The sequence below is a fragment of the Musca domestica genome, unplaced genomic scaffold (assembly GCF_030504385.1).
Source record: "Musca domestica strain aabys unplaced genomic scaffold, Musca_domestica.polishedcontigs.V.1.1 4, whole genome shotgun sequence".
Lineage (NCBI taxonomy): Eukaryota > Metazoa > Arthropoda > Insecta > Diptera > Muscidae > Musca > Musca domestica.
The window spans coordinates 4,682,847-4,702,614 of record NW_026712328.1 but is presented as its reverse complement, the minus strand read 5'-3'; the positions used below and the strand labels follow the sequence as shown (position 1 = coordinate 4,702,614).

Sequence of the window (19,768 nt, the reverse complement as noted above, 5' to 3'; positions counted from 1 at the left end):
ATTTGCTATGAAATAAATAAATCCGAAGGACAAACCCTTCGTGTATGTATGTCATGTTACTGCTTTTCTAATGGTTTTGTTTATTTACGCATTAAAGTAGTGCAATAATTTTTTTTTTAATTTTTAAATTTGTTTTTTTTTTTAACCAACATATATTCGTAAATGAAATTTTGAATGTATTTAAAATCAAAAGGGGTAGCGAAGCGCACCGGGTTCAGCTAGTATATATATATATATATATATATATATATATATATATATATATATATATAATATATATATCTATATATATATATATATATATATATATATATCGGCTGTATATATATATATATATATATATATATATATATATATATATATATATATATCGGCTGTTATGGCGACCCACGCCATCGCCATGGCAACGCCATCTTTGACTCGCAATTGTTCAACAATTCTAGGCGGCAGACACATATTTGTTCCGGAAGTTCTGAAATAGGCCTTCTATAGCAACCAGAGCTAGAGTACGAAGCGGGAAACACAATCTTTGGCTCGGAATAGTTCAACAATTCTACCCAATTTCATTAAGCTCTACATTATACTCATCTACACCATGGCTCAATCAGAAAGGTTGCCCATCGTCAAAAAACTAGGAAAAAGGCAACTCTATACCGGAGCTTATAATGTCAAATAGACTGACAATATTTTGTTTATTTTGAAAAATGATAGCACAAATTTTTATTGGGGAAAAACACACAAAAAACATAAATGGATTGCTGGGGTTTTCCACAAAATTGAATTTAAGATAGTAAGACAATGCAGTTTTATTCCAAAACTGTACACTTGTTGCCCACGTCGAAAATATGCATTTCTGTTGCAACAGAATTTGATATAAAATCAAAATAATTTTTATTTCAACCAATACACACATATACAAAATATGTTTTGCACAGAATAGGGACACGAAAAGAAAAAAATGTATTTTAGAGGTAGCCTTGTTCTACCTTCTGTAATTGTGTGTTTTTAGTGTTTAATGCATATTTTTTTAAGCATAATACATCAGTGATTTGACGTATGTAAGCGGCACAATTTTTATTATAAGGAATGGCTTCACAGTAATTTCTAAATAGAAATATGGTCAAAATGGAAAAATGGTAAAAATTACAATAGAAGTTCACCTACCGTCGGTTTTAGATATTTTGAAAAGCTTGATGTTATTTTTCAGCCATGGGCTTTAATTTGAGAATTAAAAACCTGTATGATATAGAACATTTATAATAGCCCCATTTGAAAACTCAGCTCAGTTTTAGGTGTTGTAAAGAGCTTAGCAACATTTTCCAGTCAAGTTGGCATTAATTTGGAATTTGTACTTTCAACGTTTAGAATAACGTGATGCGTTGTATTTAGTTTTGTCCACCTCATAATTGAGAGCAGAATGATTTCAGAATAGTCAAAGATAATTACGCTTTTACAATCATCACCGTAAGATGGGAATTCATTTTGTCATTTAAATTGTTTTATATTTTTCCTCATAGTATAATTCAATGAAGATTAAACAAATGTTCGGTCCCGTGTTACTTTCTAATATTCGTAATTTTTCATGATTCTGCCACAATTTCCGACTGAATGAAATCCAGTTTGATATTTTGGAGTTTATTTCATATTGACGTACATCCCAAATCTACGTTTCCAACCAATATTCTCTACGGGGTTACAAATTCAATAAAATACAAATATTCCTTTTCTGACCACTCATTGGTTACCCCAACCAACTAATGTGGGGCTATACTTAAATAGATGCTTATGTCTAAATAAATACCCTAGAGTAGCCTAAATACATTTTTAACCAAAACAATTGATGCATGTGGTCATGTGGTACCCTTTTCTGGGCTTATGACCAATATCATGACGTGCAAAAGCGATTAAATGTATCTTGAAAGTGTAGAAAGAATTTCTGGAATGAAATAATTCATTTTCTTACTAAATGTCCATTTTGCTCTACTATTTTTGCACCCTTTACATTCGGTATTTCACAGATTGCAGTCCCATCGAATTTTGCATTTTAGTTCTAATTGCAAAGATTATTGTCATATGAAAGAAGTAGGACCATGTTCTGTTGGTCACTCCCGGGGTTAAAAGCTAGATGCAAATTTTAGACATGAAAGATCGCCGTTCGCAGTTTTTATTGGCATATTTTCATTTTGTCAAGTCAAAAGTTTTGTCCCTTGTCGCTTTGCACTACTCTTAAAAGTATACATATTATATTAGAATTAAAAAACACAACAAATGTACATCGAAAATAGTAAGTAATAATCGAAAAGAATCATTCAATAAAAGACATTACGATTGTACATTTCAAAAGTCAAAATAAAAATTTTCAAATTTCACATTTTTACACGATTTTTTTGGATTTTATCCTTTTCTGCCAAGATACAATTCCGCATTTGTCTGAACCCTTAAAATCAGACCAGCGGTTCTTGAGTTATAAACGTAGTAACTAACACAACTTTCTTTTATATATATAGATAGATAGATTAAATAATTTGAAATAATTGCAAAATAATTTTTATTCCAAACAATACACACACATACACGAAATGTGTATATATTTTGACAGAATAGGGACTCCAACAGTATCAATTAAAAAAGCAGCTAAGTTCGGCCGGGCCGAACTTTTAATACCCTTCACTAATTGGAAGGAACGTTAAAATGTTAAAAAAAAACCCGAAAACTACTTGAGTGAAAACCGTTATATGGGGACTATACGAAGACGTGGAAGTGCTTACGAAATATTTTGTCATGTCAATATCGAATATCAGGAGATACCGTTGTATGGAGAATATACGAAAACGTGGACCTGCATACGAAGTTCTTTGTAAAAGGCAGTGGTACCCATTACGAACTTTAAATACGAATTTTGTTACACTTCCGGTGAATAATGTCGAAAAATCATGAAAATACCGAGTATAGGGAGGTACCGTCATATTTGGGCTATACGAATACGTGGACCTGCATACGCAATTTTTTTTGTCATAGGTTGTAGTACCCTTTAAGATCTTCCAATAAAAATTTGAATAATGTTTCTGAAATCAATAAAATAGCGAATATCGGGAGGTACCGTAATATAGGGGCTATACGATGTCTATACAGCCAATATTCAGAAGGAACTCCTTCTGTGCATTTTCCGACAATTCCAAATGTTTTGACATTGGCAAAATTTGTTAGATGGATGTAAGAACCCCACCACTGGATATTTTTATAACCTTCAACATACATATGGAGGGTATATTAAGTTTGTAATTTCGTTTGTAACTCATCGAAATAATAATTTTAGACCTAACAGAGTACATATATTTTATGTAAAATTTTGCACAAATCAGTCTTTGGCTGCAGGCAGTCAAGCTCATGGATGGGCTATATCAGTCCACGATATCGTATAGTCCCAATACAACGTCACCTCCCAATATTCGGTATTTTGATGATTGTAGCCAATTTTTTTCAATTTAATTGTCGGAAAATGCACATAAGGAGTTCCTTCTGAGTATTGTCTGTGTAGGTCCACGACATCGTATAGCCCACATATAACGGTGATGATTTTAGCTACATTATTCACCGATTTTCGTTTCGTATTTAAATATTGTAATGTCTTATGACAAAAGTTACCTTTACAGGTCCATGTCGTCGTATAGACCCTAATGTAACAGCTACATTCGTTCTTTTTAAGATTTAAACAGAATTTTTAACGGATTTTATTGGTTTTGAGAATTGACAAATTTTTTCCAAAGGGTGGAGGGTATATAAAGTTCGGTCCGCCCGAAATTACAGCTTTTTTACTTGTTTTTCTTAAATTTTGAAAGTTGTTTCCAAATAGTGAATGGTATTAAAAGTTCGGCCCGGCCGAATTTAGCTGTTTTTTACTTGTTTCTTTTGGAGTCCCTATTGTGTGTGTATGTTTTGAATAAAAATTATTTTGCAATTATTTTAAATTATTTAATAATATATATATAGTTGTGTTCCTGAACCTACAAATTAGTACTAATTCTGCTACAACGCGTTCCCGTACTACAAGAACTAGCAAAACTTGCAGCTCTCTCGAGAAAAAATGGCGCTGAGTGGTGCACATTTCTGCTTGTTTTAGCTACATGAATTTGGCCAAGCAGAAATGTGCATATTGTAAATTTGACATTTAATTGGCAGGGCTAACAAGGTTGAAAAATGTATTGATACATTTCAATGTTCGTGCGTCACATCAAAAATTAAGAAAATCATCAACTTAAAAACTAAAGGAAAAGATAATATTTGTCGTGCAAAAACAAAAAGAGAAAATATGGAGCAATTGATGTATTCACTTTTGGATGATTCCAGCAGTGAAGAGGACTGGCTGAATGGGGAATCAGATTATTAATTATTATTATAGATTATTCATTTTAACTTATCGTCGAACTGTTCTCTCTTCTGTTAGTTTTACTACTGGAACACAACTTATATTATTACAATTAGTAGTGCCAAGGTTTTTTTAATATTATGTGTTTTTGAACTAACCTATTATCCACTTAAACTGGCTTAGACTACTTTTGACCAGTGAGTGCGAAAAGAGGTGTGTTGCCTTGTTTCCTTTTTCAGTGTTCGGATTATCCACACAATGGCGCCCGAGCAGGGACAATAAAGGAGAGAAAGAATAAATAAATGAGTGAACAATAATTAGACAAATACGGATGAAAACCCAGTAAAAAAAAAACAGTTAACGAAAAAAAAAACTGAAACAAGTGAAAATAATAAAAAAATGTCAAACGAAAAGACAATGTTGAAGGTCTCCTGGGCCTACATGCTAAAACAAGAAGACTTGGTAACATATCTTACTGAATTCAATCTTGATCCAGTTGGAAAAGTGGACGATCTCCGAAAAAGATGGGCTAAATTTCTCTACGACGACCATGAAGCCGATGTATACAGACGGCTTATAGAGTTGCAAAACAGACATGAAAGTACCAGTCCGACCAAATCGTCGACATTGCGAGCCGTCACAAAACAACCCCTTATAACCGTAACACCGTGTGGAGCAGAAGCAATAGTATTATCCCCAATAAAAACAGAGTACGCCGTTTAACGTTTACGTTTAAGGAATATGTACTCTCTATACAGCATCTTATGCAGCACACCAATATGACCGAAGAACAAAAATTGGAACGAATTTTTAGAAACGCGCAGTCGGATTATCAATGGTACATTCGCCGTAAAGACTTTACCACACTTTCGGAATTGATCTCCTTGGCAGACGAACTAGAAAGCATACCAAATAATTCTCGGTCAGAACAGCCGCGACATCAACAAAACTATAATCGACATGCAGATAACTCTAGAAATAACCTGTATTGCACCAATCAAGGTGACCAAGTGCTAAACGAAAGCCCATCCATTACGAAAACGCAGCAGGATGAACCCCCGGCAAAGAAGAGTAACCAGAATATTACATCATTGCAATGTGAAGAATATCGCCTTACTGCAACTGTCTTAATAGAGGTGAAAGCTATTAAAGCAACTGTCGACACTGGTGCCACTAGCTGTTTTATAAAAAGAGAGTTTGCGGAAAAGATCAAGAAAAGGTTTACTTATTCACGACATGAGGCAAATGTTATCCTCGCAGACGGCACCGCGATAAACATCACAAGATCAACGGTGTTACCTGTTACATTTGGAAACCAAAGCTCAGATGTTACATTTCTCATCATGCCACAATTCAAGGAAAACATCATATTGGGATTGGAATTTCTAAAACAGTTCCACACGACCATTCACTACGCCGGTATAAGTGTCAAATTAAGTAAGCCAACCACATCAACGGAGCATTGTACCGTGGCTATAGGAGAGGAAACCCCATCAAAAGAGGTAATAGATACAATGACAGCTACGAATAATGTATCCCCCAGACCTAAATTTTTAAACGATGAATTGAGTAGAACGCAAGCAAAGTTAACTGAAGCCCCCGTTCTGGCTTGTCCGGATTTCACAAAGACGTTCATATTGCAAACTGATGCCAGCAACTATGGCCTTGGAGCAGTTCTAACACAGGAGTTAGATAACGTGGAACGTGTCATAGCCTACGCCAGCAGACATTTAAAACAGGCTGAAAAAAACTACTCAGCGACTGAAAAGGAATGTCTAGCCATACTGTGGGGCATTAGGCACACGAGACCCTATTTAGAGGGTTACCAGTTTATAGTTATTACCGATCATTTGGCCCTAAAATGGTTAAATTCTATTGAAAGCCCTACAGGTCGACTCGCACGTTGGGCTCTCGAGCTACAGCAATATAATTTTTTGATCAGATACCGTAGAGGAAAACAGAACGTTGTGGCGGATGCACTTTCGAGAACACCTTTGGAAACGTTAGACCTAGCCACGGTAAAATATGACACCAGTCCGGGCCCATGGCTAGAAAAGTTGAAGGAAACCATAACCAAGAATCAGAAGAAGTATCCAGACTATACAATCATCGAGGGAAATGTTTATCGACATCTTCCCAAGCAAATAAACGATGAAGATTGCACACCATGGAAGCTGTGTGTGCCCACCGGATCAAGGATTCAGGTCCTTAGAGAAAATCATGACAGTGTCACCGGAGGTCATTTGGGAGTGCGAAAGACTAGCAACAAGGTGGCAAACCGATATTTTTGGCCTGGTATGTTTCAGGACATCAAACGTTATGTCCAGCAGTGCGAATGTTGCCAAAAATATAAAGTCAGCCAACAGAAACCAGCAGGGGAAATGTTGATAAGAATCCCGGAGGAACCATGGGCCACTATTTGTGCGGACTTCGTAGGACCTCTACCGCGATCTAAGCACGGTAACTCGATGCTACTCGTTATTATGGATAGATTCTCAAAATGGACGGAGTTGGTTCCATTGCGGAAGGCTACGACAGAGGGATTAATAAAGGCATGCAGAGAAAGAATTATTTCTAGATATGGGGTTCCAAAAATATTGATAACCGATAACGGAACCCAATTCACTAGCAAACAATTCGAAAAATTCCTAGCAGAAATGGGTATAAAGCATCAACTTACGGCTCCTTACACCCCGCAAGAGAACCCTACTGAAAGGACAAATCGGACGGTGAAAACAATGATAGCACAAGTTTCGAGACAACATAATACATGGGACGATATGCTGCCCGAAATAATGTTAGCCATAAACACTAGTGCATCAGAATCCACTGGATATTCGCCAGCATACCTGACCCAAGGACGAGAACCGCGACTGCCCCAGGCATTATATGATCAGCTCACAACAGGAACTGGTGCTAGAATAGTCCTACCAGAAGACCGTGCCCAGGAATTGTAAGAAATATTTAAGATAGTGCGTCGAAACTTGGCAAAAGCATCTCAAAACCAGCGGAGACAGTACAACCTTAGGCGACGAGTTTGGAAACCAAAGATTGGGGAGCAAGTTCTAGTTCGTCTACATCCTCAGTCGAAGGCCGTCGAAAATTTCGCTGCCAAACTAGCGCCCAAATACGGAGGGCCGTTTGTCGTACAAAAATTCCAATCTCCAGTAATCGCTGTAGTCCGAGGAAAAGACAACATTACCCGCGTCGCGCACTTAAGTGAAATTAAGCCTTTTTTTATGAAGAACAAAATTAAATTGTAGACATAGAAGTAGAATGTTGATTGTAGTTCCACTTACGTTTATGTGATGCCATTTCATTCTAATTTCTTATTATATTTTTAGACATTAAATTGGCAATACCCAAACTAATCAGTGTCCTAATATAAGCACATACTTCAAAGATCATAGCAATTCACAAAATTTCAATATCACGATGGAGCAAGATAGCCCCAACACGAAAAAATTCAAACGGGCGAAGGAGAAATTTCGAGCTCACCTTTAACATGTCGAGGCTCAAAGGCGAAGGACAATATTTTTAGACGAAGGTCCTAGTACCAGCCGAAAGATGAGAACAAATCAATACCGTAAACCCAATCCAAGAAAGGGTAGCAGTCAATCCTCATCGCCCCAGCACCAAATACTTTACCTAATGTGCAGCACAACCCCGAATGACATCCCACCGCAAAAGTGTGACACGAACGAAAACAACAGCGACGATATCGATGAAACTGACTCTTTGAACGAGGAAACCCAGCCTAGTAGCGACGTCCCGCGTACACCAACCTACGCACCGTGTTTTGGTTCGCCAAATAGCTTTAAGCCGGCTTCCGATGTGCTCTCAACACCCACCTCAAGGTGCTCAGAAATGCCTGTTACACCGGGTAAAGAATGGTGCCGTGACTCAGATGACGCATCAACTCTTCCTCGGCCCAATAGGGAGGAGTCGGATGAATTTCAATCAAATTTCGAAATGGATGAAGAATGTCGGCGTATGTTTTACGGTTACTTAGAAACCTCAGTGACTCGGCGAGCACAGTCACCCATATCCTCGAATAATTCCTCGCTGGATGAGTCGGATAACGAAGACCAACGTTCCTCGTCGCCTCCAAAAAGGTATGGTCTGGGATTTGTCCGTCAGAAAGATAGCCAATACAAAGATAAATCATTACCAGGAAAGCCGGGACACGTTGTCAAACTATCATCAACATCGCTATCTTCCCGATCGTCGTCGTCATCCTCATCAACCTCGTCGTCTTCATCATCATCCTCATCAGCCTCGTCGTCTTCATCATCATCCACAAGCCAAACGATGACACCTCATCAGCCAACATTGTGTAGCAGTCAACCTTCCATCGATGAAGTGTTTATACCCAGTAAGGAGAATAATAGCACACCAAGTACGCTCAAATTGCCAGTCACTGAAATCCCAACTGAGACAACGCCATCGTCCTCGACAGACAATCCCGGGAACGATAACACATTTCTCGAACTGCCAAATTATCCCGAAAACCTACAAAGCCGTATCGAGAAGTTTAAAAACAATTGGAAAAGGGGACACAAACTGAAGCGAATTGTTAAACAAGATGGCAAGCAGTACCGCATAATAATTTCAGCAGACGGGGTAGTGAAGGTATCTCTCTGAACTTCTGCAATTGGTCTCTAACATACCTTTATATTCGAAGGAGAGAGGAAGAGAGGCCATGTAACGCCCAAAAGTCATGCTTTCGTTTTTGGGGTACATTATTATTTTAAATACCATTTTTACTTACTTATGTTATATACATCAACTATGAATTATATTTTTTTTGTTTGAAAAATGAATTAAAATATTTAAGTTATGAATTAAACTAACAGTAACTCAGGGTCATGTAATTTAAATGTATTTGAATATTAACGGTCACACAGGTCCCCTAGTAAAAAGAGGTATAATTAAAATACAACATTGGAACCCCCGGTGGCAAATGGCGGAACTACGCAAAACTGTCAGATTGGGATCAGCTGTTGTCATGAGAAAACAACAATCGTTGACCAGCCAAAAAGGTATAAAAGGAGACGCATTTCACACAATCGAGATCATCTGTGGTCGAGTGAAGACATACATCGGATAGAAATAAATCGGTGAATAGTGAAAAAGTTAAAAAGTAAAATTATAAGTGTCTAGTGCCCTCCTCTTTGAGATAAAATTGTATTGTTTCAAACTTTGCTAAATAAGAGGAAGAAGTGTGAATTTGTGTTTTGCCGTCGGCATTTGATAATTTCATTTGCCGTCGGAGAAACCAAAATTCTAATTTCCAGTTGGAATTTCAAATTTTGATTTACCAACTGTATGGCTGATGCAGACAGTGACGTAGTTGGTGACGGCGTTGCCAACTACGAATCGACCAACGTCGACATGAGTGGTGCCATCGCTAACAACAATGGTGGTGCCTGCGATATGACACCAAACGACAAACGCCTAGAAGCAGGCTCTGGATTTGATGACATTTCTTACGGCCAAACAGTGATGTCAATATCACACAGGGAAAAAAAAGGCAAAAAACGCAAGCATTGCAAGTGCGACCGCGACGACTCATATGAGAATTTGAAATTGGAAGCTGCTAATGCAGAACTACATAAAGCCCTTCAAGCAGTTGAAGAGAAGTATAATACCCTGTTGGCAGAATTCAATGCCCTTAAGGAAAGACTCGGGAATTCCAAGCAATGTTAAAGCGGGAAACTTCCTACAAACGCGAAGTTGAAAGACTGGAGAAGAAAAACTCCTTAAAAATCAGTGATGACAATGTTCCATCACAACAAATTTTAGAAGAAGCCACCATGGAGGTGGATACTGCTACCGCGCCGCTAGCAGAGCAGTCCGTGGTCACAATGCCAGTGCCACAGGTATCGATGGTAGCATGCCGTGCGCCATCTCAGGTAGGCAAGAAGCCCATACTACCTGGAGGAAGGAAGGAGGTAGCTGCAGCTTCATCAAAACCAGCAGCAACTTCCAATGGAAAAGGCAGCAAAAAAGTTAAAGATGCAGGCTTAAACCAGCAGAAGGGCGTTACACCAAAAGGGGCAGGTAAGTCAAAACTTCCACCACCTATTTCGGTCTATAATGCCAATGTTAAGGCACTAAATGACCTAGTAATTTCCAAGCTAGGTCATGACAAGTTTACTATTTCATTAGTAAACCGAAAAATTTCCAACTTCCAAGTCCTGACATTGGAAGAACATCAGTCCGTCCGTGAACTATTGGTGGAACAAGGTATAAACTTTTATACCTTTACACCAAAGGGACAATCGATATATTCGGTTGTCATTGAAAAATTGCCTGACTCTTACGACGTAAAAGACGTAGAAGCAGGACTAAAAGCTTTACCTATATACTTAGAGGTAAAGCGTGTAGTAAAGTTGGGTGGTAACAAGAGGTTAGTACACCTGGACAAAGGTTCGGACATCAACGGACTTTATAAGGTAAAGCGTCTTTTCACGAACGGCATTGTCGTTCGTAAAGACAAAAAGAAGGGGTTGACACAGTGCCATAACTGCCAACGGCACTTCCATGTGTCAACTAATTGTGGTATGCCTTACTGCTGCGTTAAGTGCGCTGGGGACCATGGTCCTGGTAAGTGCAAAATACCCAAGGGCGTTAATAAGCCCACAATGATACCTGTAACTGACCCAGTTACAGGTAAGGTAACAATGCGGCCAGATTACGTATTCAAATGCGTAAACTGCAACCGCACTGGACACGCTGCGAACGCTCGCGACTGTCCAACACGCCTGAAGCTTTTGGCAAAAGCAGCTGAAGGCAAGGTTGCTAAGGCAGTGGAAACTGTGCCCAAGGCCAGTTTCCCTAAAGACAGTGGCAAGATACAGCCTAATGTATCATTTGCTTCTGCAACATCGGCTAAAGCTGCTCCTAAAGCTAATCTGACTTTAGGCCAGCAACCAAAAGCCAATGTGGTTACAGCTCAACCCAAAGCTAACACAACTTTGGGTCTACCCAAAGCCAACATGGCTCTGGGCGAGCAATCGCTAGACAAAGTAGTCAGTGGCTTCACGCTCTTTGATGAACTTTGTAATGAAATCTTTGGTAAAGATTTCTTGACATCTGTCATGCAGGTTCGCCAATTTTCGGAAGAACTGAAGAGTAAGGACAAGGCAAGCCAGGCTAAAGCCATGGTCTCCTTGGTAGGCATGCTAGGTATAAATGGTTAGGTCTTCTACATTTATATTTGCCAACATTAACTCTGTTGTATCGAGACATAAGAGGCACTACCTCCGTCTATTTCTCGATGAGCATCAGCCGGAGGTCATGATGTTGGCTGAACACAAACTATCTCAGAACCACAGATTTGAGATAGGAGGATATGTTAGTTTCTTGCAGTATAGGAGTAATTTGAGGGGTGGGGGTACCGCTATACTAGTAAGGGAAAACATAAGATGTGAAAGAGTACCACTTGATTTGGGACCCATCGAGTGTACTTGTGTTAGAATCTATAGGGCCGGCGGGTCACCACTGTACGCAGTGGCTATGTACTGTAGGCCAGGGGAAAGATTCGATATAAATAGCTTAGAACCACTCGGGGATTTAGCTAGATCTGGGGAAGTTATAGTAGGGGCAGACCTTAATGCTAGACACACTAGCTGGGGGGATGCACAAACATGTACAAGAGGGAGGACAGTTCTAGATTTCTTAATCGGCTGTCCAGACCTAAACGTAATACCCACAGATGGACCAACCAGAGTAGATATTAGATCACAATCTTTTATCCACATCTGTTTGGCATCATCTGGTACCCATGTTGATGACAATGGGGGGCGAGGTATTGCAACTTTAGATTGCAATTCTGACCATAGGGCGTTAAAAATGACGGTTTACGGGGACGAACCTGAACGTAGACCTAGACGAACTTTCTTCGACTACAGAAGAATGGACAGAAGACAATTCAATAGGATTTTGGCAGAAAGGCTCCCCAACTGCCAACTTCCTATAAATCGGAATGTTACTCATTCGGAAATCGATGCTTGCATCGATGCCACGAGCGAGGTTTTCCGATCTGCCATGGAGTCCGCAATTCCTAAAACTTATTCTGGGAATAGAGGACCTCGTAGACTTTCGGCAGAGATACTAGACCTAATCCGGCAAAAGAAAGTCTTACGCAGAAGATTATACCGTACACAAAACTCTGAAAGGTACATAACTCTCAGGGCCGAAATTCGCAACGCGGATAGAATTATCCAAGGAGCGATTTCGGAATACGAGTCAGCTCAGTGGGTTCAATTCCTCAGTGAAACCCAGGTGAACGATCGTATGTATGGTAGGGTAAAGGCGGCCGCGGGTATTAACCGCTACGTCAAAATCCCAGATCTCATCAGCAATGATGGGACCACGGCAGTCATGTCAAGCCAAAAGGCTAACATGTTAGCGGATGTTGTTCAAGGGCAATCCGATGCCGATGATACCACTCCTTTTAGAAACACTGTTAGAAGTGAAGTATCAATTTTTAATAATAATTCCCCACTGGTGACATTTGCAGATAACTTAACTGCAGATGGATCCATAATAAGTGAGGAAAATACATGGCGTAGGAATAAATTCCTAAAAGCTCCCAATATTGGAGCAGGACTGAAACGAAGATCTAATCGCAAATCCGCAGGACCGGATGGAATCCCTGACATTGTGTTAAGGAGGACCGATGGTGCAGCCTGGAAACACATTGCGATTATCTTCAATCACTGCATAAATTTGGGCTACTTCCCGGATTCATGGAAAAGGGCAATCACTATTCCCATCCTGAAACCTGGAAAAGACCCCACATCTTGCAATAGTTATAGGCCAATTAGCTTACTTCCTGCATTTGGTAAGCTTTTTGAATATTTTATACTCTATGAAATTAGAGAAAAGTTAGAAGAAGGAGCAATCCTACCTGATAGTCAATTTGGCTTCAGGAAGGGTCATTCAACATCACATGCTCTGATGGTCTTAGGGGACTATGTGACTAAAGCTCTAAATAACAGATACATAACTATGGCTGTTAGTTTAGATTTTGCCAGGGCGTTTGACAATGTCTGGCAAAATGCCATCATATATAAAATGAGAAGACTAGGCTTCGACTTTAATATATGTAGATTAATCACTAGCTTCCTAGCAAATAGAAGCTTTAAAGTGAAAGTTGAAGATGACCTTTCATCTGAAAGGGCAGTTTCTGCCGGAGTCCCACAAGGTTCACTCCTTGGACCCGTCCTCTTCAACATATTTATTAGCGATATACCACGTGCGCCTGATGGGCATTTGCTCCTGATTTATGCAGATGACATATTTGTCGCTGCTACGGGAGCCCACGCTGGGAATACTAATAATAGGCTAAACGCATATTTGGAGCAACTCTCCGAATTCTTCCAAACTTGGAAAATGCACTTGAATGTCGACAAGTGTGAGGCCATAACCTTCAAAGGCAAAAAGAAATACTTGTACCGTAGCGCCAGACAGTACGAGGCTTCGCTTGCAATTGGAGGGGAAACTATTAGAAATTCAGACCAAGTCAAATACTTGGGTGTAATCTTTCAAAGTAAATTTGAATTTAATAGACATATAGACTTTGTACTAAGAAAAGTCAAAGGCATATTTTGGGCCTATCAACGTGCTATCGGCACAAGAGGTGGGCTGACCGTTAAAGTTAGACTTTTAATCTATAAACAGATCATTAGACCATTAATTGCCTACGCCTTTCCTGTCTGGTTTGGGATCTCTTCCCACCAAATGGAAAGGCTTCGCATATGGGAAAGACGCATTCTTAGGTCCTGCTTGGGCTTAAGACCAACGCAGGGTGAAGATGGAATATGGCGCTTACCGCCCAACAGGGTAGTATATAGTTCCATAGACTTCAACCGTATAGATAAATTTCTAATGTCCAGTGCCCTTAAATTCCTAGATCGGGCAGCTACGTTAGATAATAGTCTAATTAGGGAAAGCCTTTTGCACGAAACTGATGTACAAAGGTTAATTCGGGCCAATTATAGGCCGCCGAGTAGCTTAGTTACACTAGATGAAGAAGGTCTTCTATATAGAGAGGACACACTCCTCTTCTATCATCGTAGGTTCGGCTCGTTAGACATCGACGACACAGTCTACCAAGCAGCCCAGTAACTGGTGTAACGCCCTTCATGTAAATAATGTAAATAGTAGTATGTAAATTAGTATAAGTAGAATATATAGTTATAAGATTAGTTTTTAAATCTAGTATGTAAGAAACAAAAATCAAAAATGTTAGGGTCCCTTTTTTTATTCATCTTTTTTTAAGGGAATTCATTAATGTTAATTTATTTACATTAAAGTATTATAGAATTTTTTGAATTAATTTTAGGTAACATTAAATGTGTGACCCCCCCTTATCGTATTATTTAGATAAACTTAGAAAAATAAGACTTTATGCTAAGTATTTTTAAGCTATAGACTTAAGAAATATTGTTAGTTAATAAGTTATTAAATAACTATGTGTAGAGAGCAGATGAAAAAATAAACTTGAAACTTGAAACACAATCGAGATCAGTCTTCTGTTGATGTCTGGTAAGTCAAGAGTGATTGGGAGGAAGAAAAGGCGCGCAACCTTGGTTGAATTGAGTCTTAGTAAGCCAAACAATAAGCCTTGACTATTTGTGGTGACTGGACTGGACTGAACGCAGGGTCAAGTGAGGGTTGTAGCAATACTCCCTATTCTTCGGGCTGCGTTGACGGCGACTGAACGCAGGGTCAAGTGAGGGTTGTAGCAATACTCCCTATTCTTCGGGCTGCGTTGACGGCGACTGAACGCAGGGTCAAGTGAGGGTTGTAGCAATACTCCCTATTCTTCGGGCTGCGTTGACGGCGACTGAACGCAGGGTCAAGTGAGGGCTGTAGCAATACTCCCTATTCTTCGGGCTGCGTTGACGGCGACTGAACGCAGGGTCAAGTGAGGGTTGTAGCAATACTCCCTATTCTTCGGGCTGCGTTGACGGCGACTGACGTACTCATCGGGCTGCTGCTGTGCCAAAGCTGCCGCTACCCTATTCGTCGTTCGCGTATTCATCGGGCCGCCGCTGTGCCAAGCTGCCGCCACTACTACTCGCCGCTGACGTATTCATCGGGCCGCCGCTGTGCCAAGCTGCAGCCATTACTATTCGCCGCTGACGTATTCATCGGGCCGCCGCTGTGCCAAGCTGCCGCCACTACTACTCGCCGCTGACGTATTCATCGGGCCGCCGCTGTGCCAAGCTGCCGCCACTGCTACCCGCTTACTAACATTTCGACTGAACTTTGTGATTTAGTGTTCTTCGTAAAAAGTTCTGAACGTGATTTTATTGTGTTTAGTGTAGTATTTAGTGTTATGTAAGGAAATAAATTTATAACGTTTTAAGAAAACATTTTTGCTTCGCTCTCTCTCTCTCTCTCTTTATGTCCTAACAAATAAATTCTTGTGACGACTCTGGCCCCCGCTGAACCTGCCCCAGCTTCAAAGTGAAAACACGTCGCCACGCCATCGCCATGGCAACGCCATCTTTGACTCGCAATTGTTCAACAATTCTACCGAAAACCACGCTTCCAATTCTTACAGGATTTGTCGGCAGACACATCTTTGTTCTGTAAGTGATTTCACACACTGGTACAACTTATGTTTTCGTAACATCTAAATAAAATTATTTATACATACTAACCAGTAAGATCAGCAGGTATCTTCAAGTGGATAATCCGAACACTGAAAAAGGTAAACAAGGCAACACACCTCCATCCAGTTTAAGTGGATAATAGGTTAGTTCAAAAACACATAATATTAAAAAAAACCTTGGCACTACTAATTCTAATAATATAAGTTGTGTTCCAGTAGTAAAACTAACAGAAGAGAGAACAGTTCGACGATAAGTTAAAATGAATAATCTATAATAATAATTAATAATCTGATTCCCCATTCAGCCAGTCCTCTTCACTGCTGGAATCATCCAAAAGTGAATACATCAATTGCTCCATATTTTCTCTTTTTGTTTTTGCACGACAAATATTATCTTTTCCTTTAGTTTTTAAGTTGATGATTTTCTTAATTTTTGATGTGACGCACGAACATTGAAATGTATCAATACATTTTTCAACCTTGTTAGCCCTGCCAATTAAATGTCAAATTTACAATATGCACATTTCTGCTTGGCCAAATTCATGTAGCTAAAACAAGCAGAAATGTGCACCACTCAGCGCCATTTTTTCTCGAGAGAGCTGCAAGTTTTGCTAGTTCTTGTAGTACGGGAACGCGTTGTAGCAGAATTAGTACTAATTTGTAGGTTCAGGAACACAACTATATATATATTATTAAATAATTTAAAATAATTGCAAAATAATTTTTATTCAAAACATTACACACACATACACGAAATGTGTATATGTTTTCACAGAATAGGGACTCCAAAAGAAACAACTAAAAAAACAGCTAAATTCGGCCGGGCCGAACTTTTAATACCATTCACTATTTGGAAACAACTTTCAAAATTTAAGAAAAACAAGTAAACAAGCTGTAATTTCTAAACTTTATATACCCTCCACCCTTTGGAAAAAATTTGTCAATTCTCAAAACCAATAAAATCCGTTAAAAAATCTGTTTAAATCTTAAAAAGAACGAATGTAGCTGTTACATTAGGGTCTATACGACGACATGGACCTGTAAAGGTAACTTTTGTCATAAGACATTACAATATTTAAATACGAAACTTAACAAAAAAATCGGTGAATAATGTAGCTAAAATCATCAAAATACCGAATATCGGTAGGTACCGTTATATGTGGGCTATACGATGTCGTAGACCTATACAGACAATACTCAGAAGGAACTCCTTATGTGCATTTTCCGACAATTAAATTGAAAAAAATTGGCTACAATCATCAAAATACCGAATATTGGGAGGTGACGTTGTATTGGGACTATACGATATCGTGGACTGATATAGCCCATCCATGAGCTTGACTGCCTGCAGCCAAAGACTGATTTGTGCAAAATTTTACATAAAATATATGTACTCTGTTAGGTCTAAAATTATTATTTCGATGAGTTACAAACGAAATTACAAACTTAATATACCCACCATATGTATGTTGAAGGTTATAAAAATATCCAGTGGTGGGGTTCTTACATCCATCTAACAAATTTTGCCAATGTCAAAACATTTGGAATTGTCGGAAAATGCACAGAAGGAGTTCCTTCTGAATATTGGCTGTATAGACATCGTATAGCCCCTATATTACGGTACCTCCCGATATTCGCTATTTTATTGATTTCAGAAACATTATTCAAATTTTTATTGGAAGATCTTAAAGGGTACTACAACCTATGACAAAAAAAATTGCGTATGCAGGTCCACGTATTCGTATAGCCCAAATATGACGGTACCTCCCTATACTCGGTATTTTCATGATTTTTCGACATTATTCACCGGAAGTGTAACAAAATTCGTATTTAAAGTTCGTAATGGGTACCACTGCCTTTTACAAAGAACTTCGTATGCAGGTCCACGTTTTCGTATATTCTCCATACAACGGTATCTCCTGATATTCGATATTGACATGACAAAATATTTCGTAAGCACTTCCACGTCTTCGTATAGTCCCCATATAACGGTTTTCACTCAAGTAGTTTTCGGGTTTTTTTTTAACATTTTAACGTTCCTTCCAAATAGTGAAGGGTATTAAAAGTTCGGCCCGGCCGAACTTAGCTGCTTTTTTAATTGATACTGTTGGAGTCCCTATTCTGTCAAAATATATACACATTTCGTGTATGTGTGTGTATTGTTTGGAATAAAAATTATTTTGCAATTATTTCAAATTATTTAATCTATCTATCTATATATATAAAAGAAAGTTGTGTTAGTTACTACGTTTATAACTCAAGAACCGCTGGTCTGATTTTAAGGGTCCAGACAAATGCGGAATTGTATCTTGGCAGAAAAGGATAAAATCCAAAAAAATCGTGTAAAAATGTGAAATTTGAAAATTTTTATTTTGACTTTTGAAATGTACAATCGTAATGTCTTTTATTGAATGATTCTTTTCGATTATTACTTACTATTTTCGATGTACATTTGTTGTGTTTTTTTAATTCTAATATAATATGTATACTTTTAAGAGTAGTGCAAAGCGACAAGGGACAAAACTTTTGACTTGACAAAATGAAAATATGCCAATAAAAACTGCGAACGGCGATCTTTCATGTCTAAAATTTGCATCTAGCTTTTAACCCCGGGACGTACATTGTACTTCAGCTGGAAGATGCGAACACATTTTAACAAACAAAAGTGACCAACAGAACATGGACCTACTTCTTTCATATGACAATAATCCTTGCAATTAGAACTAAAATGCAAAATTCGATGGGACTGCAATCTGTGAAATACCGAATGTAAAGGGTGCAAAAATAGTAGAGCAAAATGGACATTTAGTAAGAAAATGAATTATTTCATTCCAGAAATTCTTTCTACACTTTCAAGATACATTTAATCGCTTTTGCACGTCATGATATTGGTCATAAGCCCAGAAAAGGGTACCACATGACCACATGCATCAATTGTTTTGGTTAAAAATGTATTTAGGCTACTCTAGGGTATTTATTTAGACATAAGCATCTATTTAAGTATAGCCCCACATTAGTTGGTTGGGGTAACCAATGAGTGGTCAGAAAAGGAATATTTGTATTTTATTGAATTTGTAACCCCGTAGAGAATATTGGTTGGAAACGTAGATTTGGGATGTACGTCAATATGAAATAAACTCCAAAATATCAAACTGGATTTCATTCAGTCGGAAATTGTGGCAGAATCATGAAAAATTACGAATATTGGAAAGTAACACGGGACCGAACATTTGTTTAATCTTCATTGAATTATACTATGAGGAAAAATATAGAACAATTTAAATGACAAAATGAATTCCCATCTTACGGTGATGATTGTAAAAGAGTAATTATCTTTGACTATTCTGAAATCATTCTGCTCTCAATTATGAGGTGGACAAAACTAAATACAACGCATCACGTTATTCTAAACGTTGAAAGTACAAATTCCAAATTACAGCTAATTTGACTGGAAAATGTTGCTAATCTCTTTACAATACCAAAAACTGAGCTAGGTTTTCAAATGGGGCTATTACAGATGTTCTATATCATACAGGTTTTATACCCTCCACCATACTATGGAGGGTATATTAATTTTGTCATTCCGTTTGTAACTCCTCGAAATATTCATGTCAGACCCAACAAAGTATATATATTGTTGATCAGCGTAAAATTCTAAGACGATTTAGCCATGTCCGTCTGTCTGTCTGTGTGTCTGTCTGTCTGTCTGTCTGTTGTTATCACGCTATCTTTCGAACAAATTGAGATAGAAGGCTAAAATTTTGCACACA

General features: G+C 38.5%; 1 protein-coding gene across 1 annotated transcript; it reads left to right on the top strand.

Moving 5' to 3' along the window:
• The first annotated feature begins 10,182 nt into the window (after nt 1-10,182).
• Nucleotides 10,183-11,571, top strand: LOC105262478 (uncharacterized). The gene is made up of 2 exons (XM_059126648.1): nt 10,183-10,429; nt 10,565-11,571. The coding sequence occupies exons 1-2, from the start codon at nt 10,183-10,185 to the stop codon at nt 11,569-11,571; spliced, it is 1,254 nt and encodes a 417-aa protein (XP_058982631.1).
• Nucleotides 11,572-19,768: the final 8,197 nt, after the last annotated feature.